General features: G+C 50.3%; 2 protein-coding genes and 1 non-coding gene across 6 annotated transcripts in view; 1 reads left to right on the top strand and 2 right to left on the bottom strand.

Annotated features, from left to right (window-relative positions):
- Positions 1-12,951, bottom strand: part of RECQL5 (RecQ like helicase 5) — a 29,615-nt gene that overhangs the window by 15,642 nt on the left and 1,022 nt on the right. For 2 of the 3 annotated variants that reach the window (XM_040244538.1, XM_040244539.1), the window contains 6 exons: positions 12,059-12,180; positions 10,527-11,045; positions 9,492-9,594; positions 8,685-8,796; positions 7,375-7,537; positions 5,988-6,067 (listed from right to left, as the gene is read on the bottom strand). In XM_040244538.1, the coding sequence (XP_040100472.1) occupies positions 5,988-6,067; positions 7,375-7,537; positions 8,685-8,796; positions 9,492-9,594; positions 10,527-11,045; positions 12,059-12,180 (1,099 nt within the window). Of the gene's footprint in view, positions 1-5,983; positions 6,068-7,374; positions 7,538-8,684; positions 8,797-9,491; positions 9,595-10,526; positions 11,046-12,058; positions 12,181-12,951 lie in introns of those variants that run through there. The other variant, XM_040244540.1, reaches the window with a different exon arrangement.
- SMIM6 (small integral membrane protein 6) lies at positions 1,766-3,681 on the top strand. 2 transcript variants are annotated; one of them, XM_040244660.1, is made up of 3 exons: positions 1,766-2,272; positions 2,351-2,426; positions 3,387-3,681. In XM_040244660.1, the coding sequence occupies exon 3, from the start codon at positions 3,393-3,395 to the stop codon at positions 3,570-3,572; it is 180 nt and encodes a 59-aa protein (XP_040100594.1). In that variant the 5' UTR covers positions 1,766-2,272; positions 2,351-2,426; positions 3,387-3,392; the 3' UTR covers positions 3,573-3,681. The 2 variants fall into 2 exon arrangements, with proteins under 2 accessions (XP_040100594.1, XP_040100595.1); XM_040244661.1 differs by lacking the exon at positions 1,766-2,272 and having other exon boundaries at positions 2,283-2,426.
- On the bottom strand, positions 7,053-7,125 carry TRNAE-UUC. Its single transcript has one exon. It is a non-coding gene; the product is annotated as a tRNA-Glu (tRNA).

Here is a 12,951-nt window from a genome sequence, read left to right on the forward strand (position 1 = left end):
TGCGCCTCTTCACGCTGCAGCCCCTGCCTGTGGCCTCTGCTCCAACAATGCCCACGATTGTGGTCTCGGTGTCTCACAAGGGTTTTTCACTCCCCGCTTCGGATCTGCACAGTTCACTGTCCAGACTTCACACCTCAGAAACTACAGTCAAGCCACCGGTGCAAGAATCTCATTAGCAGAGGCCACACAACACTGTTTTCTCTGAAATCTGTTTTCCTGAACATTAATGTTTGAAAGCAATCTAGAAATAACAACCTTCAGGACAATATATTTGCTTATGGGTAACAACAAATTCCACAGCCTAAAAAACAGAGGACAGGGAGTTCCCTGGTGGCCTAGTGGTTAGGATTCTGGACTTTCACTGCCATGGTCCAGATCCAGTTCCTGATTAATCCCCTGGGTTAGGTTCCTGAGATTCTGCAAGCCACACGATACAAACAACAACAAAATGATCATTTAAAAAATTACTGAAAACAAAATAATTCTGTACTTAGAAAATGTTTCTTCACTCTCCTCGGGAAGCAGCTGGCTGCTGTCCCCTAATTCTAACTCTTACATCATCTTCACATCTCAACTTAATCATTGCTCCTCCCAGGGGAGTCCCCTGGGCCCCAGGCCTTGCCAAGGGCACCAAAGGCATTCTCTACTTCTTTCCATCATATCACTCCCTTCCTGGTGATAATTTCAGAAGAATTTTCTGACCTGGGCTAGCAATTAATAGAAAAAGTCAATTAAAGCAATGTTTGCGTACATGAGACATACATACTCTACACTCCTCATCTGAGATGGAAACACAGACACACACATCTTTTCTCTGAGTGTAGGTTTGCTGATCAGATTTCCTGACTTGTCTATTTGCTAATTTTTATTTCTTTGAGGCAGAATAAGGGGACTTCCCTGGTGGTCGAGTGGTTAAGAATCCACCCTGCAATGCTGGGGACTCAGGGTCAATCCCTGGTCAAGGAACTAAGACCCCACATTGCCTCGAAGCAACTAAGCCCACGTGCCACAACTTCTGAGCCCGTGCACCGCAACAAGAGAGTCCATGCACTGCAGCAAAAGGCCCTGCATGCCTCAACTAAGACCCGACATGGTCAAACTAATAAATAGTGTTTTAAATTAGAAAAATAAAAGTCAGCTTTCTAAAAAAAGGCATCTGCAAAGAAACCTGATTGTGAAATCCTTCTGCATTTTTAGGAACTGTTTACAGCTGTCTTGTCCACATCTATTTTTGACAGAAATGCCATCTGAATGATTCTAAAGTGGTCAAGTAGTATTTACAGAAAGAAATACGTTCCCTCTCTGCTTGTTCTGAGGTCCAACATAGTGCTTCAGAGCTCAGATTGTGCAGCTGAGTGGAACAGCTGGGTCCAAACCTCAAAGCAGTAACTTCTTAGTTGTGTGACCCTGGGTAAGCTACTTAACCGCTCCGTGCCTGTTCCCCGGTTGTAAAACTGGGGTTTTGGCTATTACCATTGCTTCCTTTTCATGTAATGTTAAGTGCAATTATGTAATTATAATAATGACTACAGCTGCCACAAAACAGGTTGGCGAACAAATAGCTGACTCTTGATAAGCATCCAACTAAGCTGATGGAGTGGAAGCCCGAGGGTGTGCTTAGACCCCGGCAGGCCAAGGGCATTAGTCAGTGTGTTTTACAGAAGGAAATGCGAGGCAGCAGGTGAGCCTGGGTCAATGAGGCCAGGAGAGTTAAGAAGGACTTCACGGAACTCGCCCACCACCTCCTCCAGCCTGGCAAGCTTTACCAAGCACAGGGTTCTAACACACCCAGAGGAGGGGCCTGGGCACAGGCCTTCAGAAATACTCCCACCTAACTCGAACAGGCCATAGAATGGAACCCCTGGGAGGGCAGAGCCTGCTTCTCTTGCTCACAACTGGACACAAGGTGCCCAACGCAGTTCCTGGCCACTGTGGACACTTGACTCCCGTCTTTTAAGGAGGGATGGCGGCCACCAGGTTCCACGCACCAGGGCACAGGCCCCACTCCCGCTTCCTGGCCACTCCATCATACCATGGGTGGGAACCCACAAGAAACAGTTGAGGCCAGGCCTGAGAGGCAAAGATACCAAGGGAGAAGTCAGGCCTCTGCAGGAAGCCAGGGCCTCGCTGGTGATAAACACCCCCATGCTGGTTCCAGGAGGTGCCAGCAGGAGCTGTGGTTAATCATCTACCCGGTGCCATGGAAAGCAAGCAGCCATGGGTGGCGCCCCAGCCCCGGGGCCTCCTGAGCAGGTCCTTTCAGTGGACACAGGTGAGGGGGACAGGTGGCCTGGGGCAAGGGCCCTGGAGCCATTCTCTTCCCCCCGACTCCAATTCTGATTTGTCTCAGCCAGGACACTTCAACCCACACGCCCTGAGCAGCCCTCCAAAACAGCATCGCAAGAGGGCAGAACACAGCAGAGGGGGTAAGTGGGAAAGGCTGAAAGGGAATGTGGTTGCTCGGCAACAGGCCCTAGGCCACCTTTGTCTGCTCTGGTGACAGCAGGCAGGTCTGGTCAGGGCCAGCCATCAGGGTGACCCCTTTTCCTCCCAAAAGTTGCTTCTCTGAGTCGGGGCAGAGCTCTAGTCTCCTGGCAGTGTCTTCAGCTCGGCCCCGCAAAGCGTAGCTCTAAAGGGTTCCCTGACCCACCCTCTCTTAGGACACAGAGCAGGAGCAGCAGAGCCGGGTAATGGCGCCTCCCTTCTCCGCCTTCACTCCCTTCAACTGGCTACCGGCTCATAGCCCGCCCGGCTCAGCCGTGTTTCAAGACGACGAGTTGGTCCTGCCTCTCAGGAAGCCGGCTGAGCTCCCAGCTTGAGTCTGTCCACTCCCTGGCTCCAGTGTGGACCTCTCAGTTCACAACTGAGGCAGGAAAACCAGGAAGGGTCTATATCAGTGCTTTTCACTTATTTTTTGGCCGTGTCATATGGTGTGCAGACTCTTAACTCCCTGACCAGGGATCGAACCTGTGTCCCCTGCACTGGGGTCAGGATTAGAGTCTTAACCACTGGGCCACCAGGGAAGGCCCTACAGCAGTGCATTTCAGGTTCTGGCTGAGCAGGTCTCAGGAATGGGAGAGAAAGTCCCTGATCACAGCAGGGCTGTTCAGGAAAGGCCTGGGGAAGGCAGAGTGCACCGGACCACCCCCACCCCTGCTCTTGGTGCCAGTCCCTGCTTTTGCTTTTGTGGAGGAGGAAAGCCCATCTGTTGCCTGCCAGAGGCACCGAGCCCCATGACCCAGCGTCCCTTCAATGCCCATTAACTGCAGAGGTGGCTGCTATTCTGAGATGGCACCAGAGAATGAAGTTAGGGGAGTAGGGAGTAGCACATGGGGAGGGCTGTGGAGAAGCCCTGGCATTCAGGGCCTCTGTCCCCGCCTTTCCAGGTTCAAATGGACAGAATGCTATCGAAATACTCCTGGAAGATGGAGTTCTGGCAGAACCCCTGGGACCTGGGGGGCCTGGCAGTGATCATCCTGTTCTTCACCACGGTCCTGTCTCTCGTCTTGTTTGCTATTATCTTTGGTTTCCTCCCCATGACCAAAAGGACCAACCAGAATGAAGAGTCGTGACCTGACTTTCTGCAGGCCAAGGGGGCCACTCTCAAAACACTATGTACTCTTTCTTCAAAGCCCTTTAACAGTCTGGAATTAAACATTTTTCATATGATTATCTGATAAATGCCTGTCTTCCTCACTGGTTCAAGTACCAGAAAGCAGGGGCTGGGTCTCTTTCTGTTCCCCATTGTACCCCCTTTTCTGGTGTGCCTTGCCCAGAGTCAGTACCAATCAATGTTTGCTGCTTGAACAAATGAGCAAAGGAATGGATAAACAGAGGGATGCCTGAACTGTTGGCTCTCTGAGTCTGGAGACCCTGAGAGACAGCAGAGCCCAGTATAATCTAGGCCTAAACCAAAGCAGTTCTTCCTATCTCAGGGTGCAGAGGCCTCTAGGTCAGAGGTTACTTTCAACCTAATTACTATTCCTTTTTACACTCAAAGGTAAATTTGGCCATGTCATCAGTAATCAAATGCATTTCATGGTCATGCTCAGAGAAAGTAGCTGCACAAAGAAGAGAGGAAGCCGGCTGGATGCCCCACACTGGCCTTCATATGACCTGCATGTCTTTTCTCTTGGTCCCAGAGGCGCCCAGGTATCCCTCAGAGCCCCCCAGGCCCCATGCACCCCCTACAATGCAGCCTTTGTAGACATGTCCCCGCCTCTGCCGACGCCATCAGGCTGGCCTGTCCCTTGCTGCCAGGTGCCCTCTCTTCGCAAACAGCTGCTTCAATGTCAACCTCAAACCAGGCTATTCTTAGAAAAGGGGCAAATGTCTGGTGGAGAAGGGGCTTTGCCTTTGTGCTATGTACCATTTGTGCAATAAAGAAACATTATCTTTCATTCAAAGAGCAATTTCAAATCTAGCCACACCAGCCATGCTGACTCCATCCCAGGGCCTGGAAGTCCTGGCATCAGACACCCTCACGTGCAATAAGAGAGACAGGAGATAAGGCGGCTTACAGGGCAACAGGAAGCCCCCCAATGCCCGGCCCCTGACACATTAAGAGGCCCCAGTTCCCTGGGCTGAGATAGAAGGCAGAGGCCCCTGGGAGGACCTGGCCTCTTGTGTGGTGAGATGCTGCAGCCTAGAGGTGGCAGAGCTAAGCCTCCGGACAGCCTTGCAGAGCCTCAGACTCATCCCCAACAAGAACCCAGCCAAGGCGCTTTCCAGCACAGGGTACTCTGATACCCAGCAAGGACACAGAGCCCTTTCAGGACAAGCGCTTTACTCAAGAAGCCGAAGGAGGCCTAATTTAGCAGTTCATAGTATGAGTACCTACAAAGGGCTCTGGTCACAGGGGCTGTGGGCAAGGGTCCTGACCTCCTCTGCTGGGCATGGTCTTGCAATGCCAAATGAGAAATGGCCGCTTGGAGAAGGGAACAGCTTCAACCCAGGGGCCACCAACTCATCAGTGAAGAGGAGGGGGTGAGAGTCAGAACATATGGCCCAAGTAAGAGCCTCTCTGGTCTCCAGAGGAAACCCTCAAACCTCTGCTGGACACCAGTATCGTGCACTTAATCAGCTCTGTGCTTCCAGAATCTAGTCCGGCAAAAACCAAGATGGCATGTGTGTATGAAAACATGCACGTCCCTGACAATCAGAAGATGGGGATTAGCATCTGTCCTACTGTGAGCTTCGTGACCATGACCTCTCTGGTCCACTCGAAGTCTGAAGCCATCAGCTCTGCATCTACCTTACAGGTTGTCCAATGAGATTTAACCAATGAGAGCAGAGGAATCAAAGAGCTTTCTTGAGCCAAGCGCTATACAAATGCCAGGGCTCCCAGCCTGTCTCAAATGCTCCTGGATGTCCCTCACACAGTGTGCCCCAGCTGCTCATGCCCGGCGCCCACCCTCAGCAGCTATCAGGCTCTTTCATAGCCCCTCTGGCAGCAGATGCGGATCAAACAGATACATGGTTTCCAAAGTGGGCAGGCTGCTGTTGCATTAGAAATATGGTGTCTCTCCAAGCACAATACCGCCCCCTCCGCCCCCTAAGAGATAAGCTGAGCCACATGTTTCTGTTTGGGTCTGGGACGAGACTGACTACCCTGCAAGTGAAGGCAGTGGTCCAGCTCCGTGGCACATGACGACCACAACGCCAGTGGTGCAGAACTGGTCGCATCTCTTGGAACTGAGCCATTCACGGGGCCAGCCACTCTGGAAGTGGGTAGAGTGGGATGGGTGGGTGACCGCCCAAATTACGCAACGAATCCTCACAGGGCCAGAGTTTCTAAGGCCCTCCACGGAAAAGTGGGCGGTACCACCTTCCATGCTCCCTGACAGGAAACACCCCACACGACGGCCCTCAGCAGGCAGGGGTCCCTTGCTGGCCCAGGAGCTGCCCTGCATGAGCTGGTTAATGCATGGTGATGGGGGAGGGAAAGGTCTCAACACTTGGCTCCACACACGAGATAAGTCACTCACCCTGACTCTTCGCAGAAGGCCACCAGGGCATCAAAGGCCAAGACTGCAGCTTTATCAGATGCTCTGTTCCCTCTCTTTTCCTGGAGACAAGAAACAACTATTCAGCCAAAGTCTCCCACAGTTGGATGACCACACAGCCCAACAAATGATGAGACAGAAAAACAGCAAGGGCCACTAATTAAGACATTCACAAAACAGCCTCCTCCACACCTGACCACGCATCACCTGAGCAGCTTTTGGAAAACAGAAATTCCCCAAAGTTCCAGCTCTAGTCAGAGCAGGTCCCAGTCACCTTTTTAAAGCAATTTCAGGTGACTCAGTTCCAAAAATAGGCTATCTCGCTTAAAGGGTACCTATATATACCTAAGTATGTACATATGTATATATACTCTGTCTTTTTTTGGCATGTGGGATCTTAATTCCTAGACAAGAGAGCAAACCTCACCCCTTGCAGTGGAGGCACAGAGTCTTGACCACCAGGGAATTCCTACCTATATTTTAAAATTTAAATAGATATTGCTAGATTGCTAGATTGCTTCCCTCCGCACTGCATTTTTCTCTTGGCAAAGTGTAGACACTCCTTCCTACACGTGCCCACTAGCAACAGGGTTTGAGCTCTTTTACACATGTGTCAGATTTTAGTTTAATTTGCACCTCCTTGACTACTACCAGATTTGAACATCTTTGGATATATCATTTGATGAGTTTTTCTGGGAATTTTTGTTTCATATCCTTTATTTTTTCTTGTCAGTTGGGGAAAGCTCTCTATTTATTGCCCACTTTAACCTTTGGTTTACCTTTTATGTTAAATATTTTTCCAGGTCTATTATTTATCTATTGCCTCTCTTGATGGTATCTTCACCACACAGAATTTTTCCATAGGTTCAGGATTTATGGAAACTTAAGATTATTTATGTATCCGAATATTTGTTTTTTTGAAAAAATAGCTTTGTGGATTTTTAATTTACATTACAAAAGTATCTTCACCAGCTCTCCAGCCCCAGGTGACACATAGGACTAATCTTAACCCTTTTTCTTTGGGCCACACAGTTTTTAGGATCTTAATTCCTTGACCAGGGATTGAACCTGGGGCCATGGCAGTGAAAGCACCAAGTCCTAACCATTGGACCACCAAGGCAGGATTGATCCTGACTATATAAAATAACACACACACAACAGACTGTACGAAGATAAACTAAGTATAAAGAAAAAAGTCTAACCTTGTTACAAGCTATCTACCAACAAACCCCATTCACCCCCTTGTACTTTCGAGCCTCAGGAGCACCCCTCCAGATTACAGAAGCTCCATCTGGGTTCAGAAATACGCTGTGTGAAATGGTGGAGCGGTGGCTTCGGACAGGAAGGGCTCTTACTGTCCAGGACTCACCTGGAGTTTTGCAACTTCCTTCCTGATCAGGAAGCTGACTTGGTCGCGGTCGCTCCTGGAGTAGTAGAGGCGGCACCAGGAAGGCTTTCCATCTCTGCCCGCCCGGCCAGACTCCTGGTAGTACCCAGCCATAGACTTGGCAATATTCCAGTGGGCAACAAACCTAGGATCCAAGGGACAACCAGCATGAGGTGTGGGGGGGAAGCCGAGGGGAGGAGAGACTCTGGGATGGCTGAGCAGGGCCCTTCACAGGTACCAGGAGCCGGGAGGCTGGCAGGGAGAGACGGGACCCCAGAGTAACAAGGCTGGACACCTGCAGCCTGCCAGCAGGGCTCCCTGCCATGGAGCAGCCCACAGAAAAAGTGGTGGATTTAAATAAGATTAGAACAGTTAGGAGCTGGATAAGTCCTTGACAACATCTTTGAAGAGCAAAAAAGATAACATTTACTAAATACCTACTATGAGCCAGTGTACATGTTTGTCTTGTTTAATCATTACAGTCATCACCACACGAGCTAGCCTCATTTTATAGACAATAAACTTGGGATTCAGAAAAGTAAATTCGTACTAGGGGATGGTAGAGCTAGGATTTGAGTCTAGGGGTGTCTGATTCCAAAGCTGGCCCCTAACAAGACACAGATGACCCAGGGTTCAAGCCCTGATTCCAAAGTCCATGTTCTCTCAAGTGTAGTTCATGGTCTAACTCCTACCCTGACCAAGGCAGGGTCACTGTGAGGCTTAATGAGACCAAATGTGCAAAAGTGCTCTGTAAGTCACACAAGGCATTACTGTTGGTATTAATCTGAGCAAAGGACTTGGGGCTGTAGCTCATAATGTCTCCAGAAGGTCAAGAGTGGCTGGAGGTAAAAGATACCCCAACAGTGGCCAGTGTGGGGCTAGGAGGCTGGGACGCACCCATCTCTGCTAGACTGTCCAGTAAGCAGGAAGAAGGGGAGACAGTAACAGGATCTTTGCCTTTGCCTTCCCATAGGGAGTGGCTTTAAGATACTTCATTCCACTCTCTCACAAGCTCCAGTTGCTAAGATGAAAGTGAGCAGGACTGTGTTAAAGGGTGAGCCTGAGGCTTGGCCATGCTTCTCTGCCACCAGGGGGCAGACCACACAAGGACTGTCAGCATCTGGACTATGTACCAGGGACGCTGTCCTGGGGCCTCCATTCCCTGCTCCCTCCCCCCGGCCCCCGGCCCTAGAAGGACACAGAGTCCTGGTCCTCCAGGCAGAGTACCAGGTGGCTCGCCCCACCCTGAGCCAGGGCCCGAATGGCAGAGTCAGACAAGAACCAGAACTCACCGGACATTGGCTTTGTCCACTCCCATCCCAAAACTAATGGTCGCCACAATTACAGGGACCTTCTCCTCCATCCACTCGTTCTGCACCAGTGTTCTTTCAGGAGCCTTCAGCCCTAGAACAGAGAGGGTGAGGAAGGGAACTTGCATCTCTTGTGGGTTTCCCCTGGGGCCTACCTGCACACACACTGTGAAACCATCACCCACCAGGTGTATGACCTTGGGTCAGGCACTTAAGCCACCGAGCCTGAGCCAGTCAACATAAGGACCCTGGCCTGTGCGTGGCAAAGGTTCTCTCATAAATGTGAGAGCCAGGATTCAAACCCAAGTCCAGGGACTTCCTGGTGGTGCAGTGGCTAAGATTCTGTGCTTCCAATGCAGGGGGCCTGAGTTCAATCCTGGTCAGGAGCTAGATCCCACATGCCACAACTGAGAGTTTGCATGCCACAAGAAGTGCCACGACTAACACCCAGTGCAGCCAAATAAATATTACAAAAAGCAACCCCCAAACACCCACGTCGTTATTGGCCTCCAGAGCCTGTGCTCTTGCCACAACACCAATTCCTGGATTAAAAATCTCATCACCTGCTGCTGGGTGGGCATAAGGTGACGACAAGAATTCAGGAGATCCTTTTACATCTCATTCATGTCTAGGCACCTTTTTGTGGATTTAAGTGAATCATTTTAGCTCTGCCTGGGTAGCTGGAACTAGATGATGGACCATCTGATCAGCCAGGATTCTTAAGGAATAAGAGACTGGCTAAGAGGCTTCTCCGAGTGAGGAGAGCCACGGAGCCCCGGTGCCCCTTACCTGCGTGGTATGCCTTGGCGTTCACGCCCCTGTAACTGAGCTCTATGGCCAGCTGTTCACAGGCCTCTCTGGTTCTGCAGTAGATGATGCCGCAGCCAGACAACTGAATGTGGAGACACAGGGAGAAAACAAGCATTGGGAAAACAAAACACTCAGCCCGTCACACTACGGCCGCTTCAGAAGTGGCTCTTTCAGCCTCACGGTCTCCTCTGAGGCAGACCACCTAGCACAGCCCTGCCGCTTTCTAACAAGGCGGGACCACACTGGCTCAGAACTCAACCTTTCCAACCTTTCTGCCTCCTCCCCTCAAGCCCTGGATAGATCTGCAAAGGAGGAGTCCAGGAACCCCAGTAGGTGAAACAATGCCAGGAAACCAAAACACTTGTGTGAGAGTTTTAAGAAGCTACAGCCGGGGCTTCCACCGCAAGGAGCACAGGTTTGCACCCTGCTCAGGGAACTAAGATGCTCCATGCCACACAGTGCTGCTGCTGCTGCTAAGTCCCTTCAGTAGTGTCCGACTCTGGGCGACCCCATAGATGGCAGCCCGCCAGGCTCTCCCATCCCTGGGATTCTCCAGGCAAGAACACTGGAGTGGGTTGCCATTTCCTTCTCCAATGCATGAAAGTGAAAAGTGAAAGTGAAGTCGCTCAGTGTCTGACTCTTAGTGACCCCATGGACTGTACCCCACCAGGCTCCTCCGTCCATGGGATTTTCCAGGCAAGAGTACTGGAGTGGGTTGCCATTTCCTTCTCCAATGCGTGATAGTAAAGTCGCTCCATTGTGTCCGACTCTTAGAGACCCCATGGACTGCAGCCTTCCGGGCTTCTCCATCCGTGGGATTTTCCAAGCAAGAGTACTGGAGTGGGGTGCCATTGCCTTCTGCGCCACACAGTGCAGCCCCTCAAAAAAAAAAAGCTACAGCTAGTCCTGGCTAAGAAAGCTGGAAAAAACCAAAGTTTTTAGAAACGAGAATCTATCTCTATGCTGCAGCTAGCACCCCGCTGGCCCTTCGACCCCTGACTTCGGAGCCCTCACCCCTTTATCAGCCTTCTGTCCAAGAGCCTTAAGGCAGAAGTCCCTCAGGTTCCCATAAGGATCAGGAAGCAGTTCCTTGAACTGCACATCATAGAAGAGGTTGGCCCGGAAGCAGGGAGTCTTGAAGATAGCAACTGGCTGCTTCAGGTGCAGGGCAGCAAACACATCCTCTCGGACCTGCAGGGTGGCCGTGGCGGTCAAAGCCACGCACGGGGCGTCTGCCAGGCGGGAGCGCAGGGCTCCCAGGCGCAAGTAGTCAGGGCGGAAGTCGTGCCCCCACTGGGAAACACAATGAGCTTCATCCACCACCAGGTAGGAGAGCAGGTGGCGAGACACCAGGGAGTTCAGGGTGGGCTGGAAGGAGGTGGAAGCCGCCATCTCTGGCGTGATGTACAGAAGCTTAGTCTGGGGCTTTTCCTGCTCCAGGTCGGAGAGCAGCTCCTTCCTCTCCTGCACTGACAGCTTCGAGTTCAGGGAACTCACTCGGACCTTCAGAGCCAGCAAGTGGTCCACCTGGTCCTGAAGGCAGAAGGGGGAGAGGCCCAGAGCAGGCAATAAGTGGCCCTCAGGACTCAGAGGTAAATGTCTCCGTGACTCCCTGAGGGTAGTTCACAGGCATAAATTATCCTCCTCCCACCCTCCAACGTGTCTTCTCTTTGCATAAAAGAGGTAAAGAAGAGGAAGTCAGTCGTGGAAGTGTGGAGCTAGACAGACAGGGCTTTAATCCCAGCTCAATTACCACATGCTCTTCAGCTGGTCCTTAAACTTTCAACTTTCTCATTTTCTTTCTCTTCACTATAAAAAGAGTAAAACTACCTAATAGGATTGCTGCAAGGATTAAATGAACTTTTATGCCTCAGAGGCAAGTTGACACCCCGAAGGCACTTAGCACAAAGCCTGAGACTAGGGCACACTCACGAAGCACGGTCACTGTTGTTCTCTGCCTTGCCTGCTCTCTTTCTCCTTTTCTTCATGGTGGATGGCTCTTACCCACACAGCCACACTTCCTCATTTCTGATTCTACCAGCCCAGCTGCAGGCTTTAAATATAGCCAGAAGTACAGTTAACATCCCAACAAGTTTCTCATCTGTTTTTCTGTCTCACAGCTGTGTGCCCACCAGAAGCAAGCAGAACATACCAGGGATTCCCCCATATCAATTTACCTCTCTACCCATCTGCATCTTCTAGAACATCAACAGTGCACATGTATACATATGAGAATGTATGTGTACGTAGTGTACGTACACATACAGTTCCATGTTCCTCCAGACAAAAAGTTACAAAGGAAGGTTAAGAACCTCAGGCCATCAAAACAGAGAGGACTCAATCATAACCCACCAGAGTGATATGCACTAGTGGAGAACCCCACACTTAGGCAATTCAGAAACCCAAAACAGAGGGACAAAGACAAATCAAAGAAAAGCAAGAGGCAAAAGACCAGTGAAAGAAGTAAAACTTCCAGCTACAAAAAAAAAAAAAAGGAAAGTCCCCTAAACTTTCTGGCCTGCCATCTTCATTCACCTGAGCCTCACCTGAATCAAAGCAATGAGAGGAGAGACCACGATGGTGATGCCTTTAGCCAACAGAGCAGGGAGCTGATAGCAGAGGGACTTTCCTGCCCCAGTGGGCATGCACACAAAGACATCCTTATCACCTGCAAAAGACAAGAGGACAACATCTCAATGCTCCTGCCTTTTATATATTCCCCTCATCAAGGCTGTTGACAATTAAAGGATAATGTAAGAAAAACCCCTAGTAGAGTGTCTGGCACATGGAAGGGTCTCAATATAATTGCAATTCCCTTCCCATCCTTTCTAGGAAAAGGGGAGTGATCCAGGGAGATTCAGCAATGCCAGCCAATCATTTCCAGAAGTGGTAACGACTACAAGGGTAAGGAGTCGGAGTCTGCTGGGACACGGATGGCTGAACTGAATCAGGTTGAGCTGAATAAGGATTCAATGAAAGCTGAATCCTTCTGGATGGGTGAGCGTATCTGCGTAGACATGGATACATCACTTAGAGGGACTTTGTTTATAAATGTTACAGTGTCACTGACATTACATTCCTGCTCCCCTCTTGACAACCTTCATCTATCAACACAGCTCCAGTTTATAATGTTACTCCTTCCCTACTTGGGACCCAAGCCACTCTATCTTCAACAAAAAAATTACCTGGAAGATGACTGCTTAAGACTATTCCTGCCAACTACACCCCTACCCCACCCCCACACACACTGCTGTCTACACCAAACAAAAGAGAATGGAAATATATAGTGTTTTCAAAGACAACCTTAGCTCTGACTGTGAACTATCAGAATCAGAACAGTTGGGTGGTTCTGCCGGTAAAACTGTAAGTAAGTTTAGGGTGACACATCTACATCTCCAAAACCAAATATGGCCCAAAGGCGGGGAGGTAGGAAGGGTCA

The sequence above is a fragment of the Oryx dammah genome, unplaced genomic scaffold (assembly GCF_014754425.2).
Source record: "Oryx dammah isolate SB20612 unplaced genomic scaffold, SCBI_Odam_1.1 HiC_scaffold_8, whole genome shotgun sequence".
NCBI lineage: Eukaryota > Metazoa > Chordata > Mammalia > Artiodactyla > Bovidae > Oryx > Oryx dammah.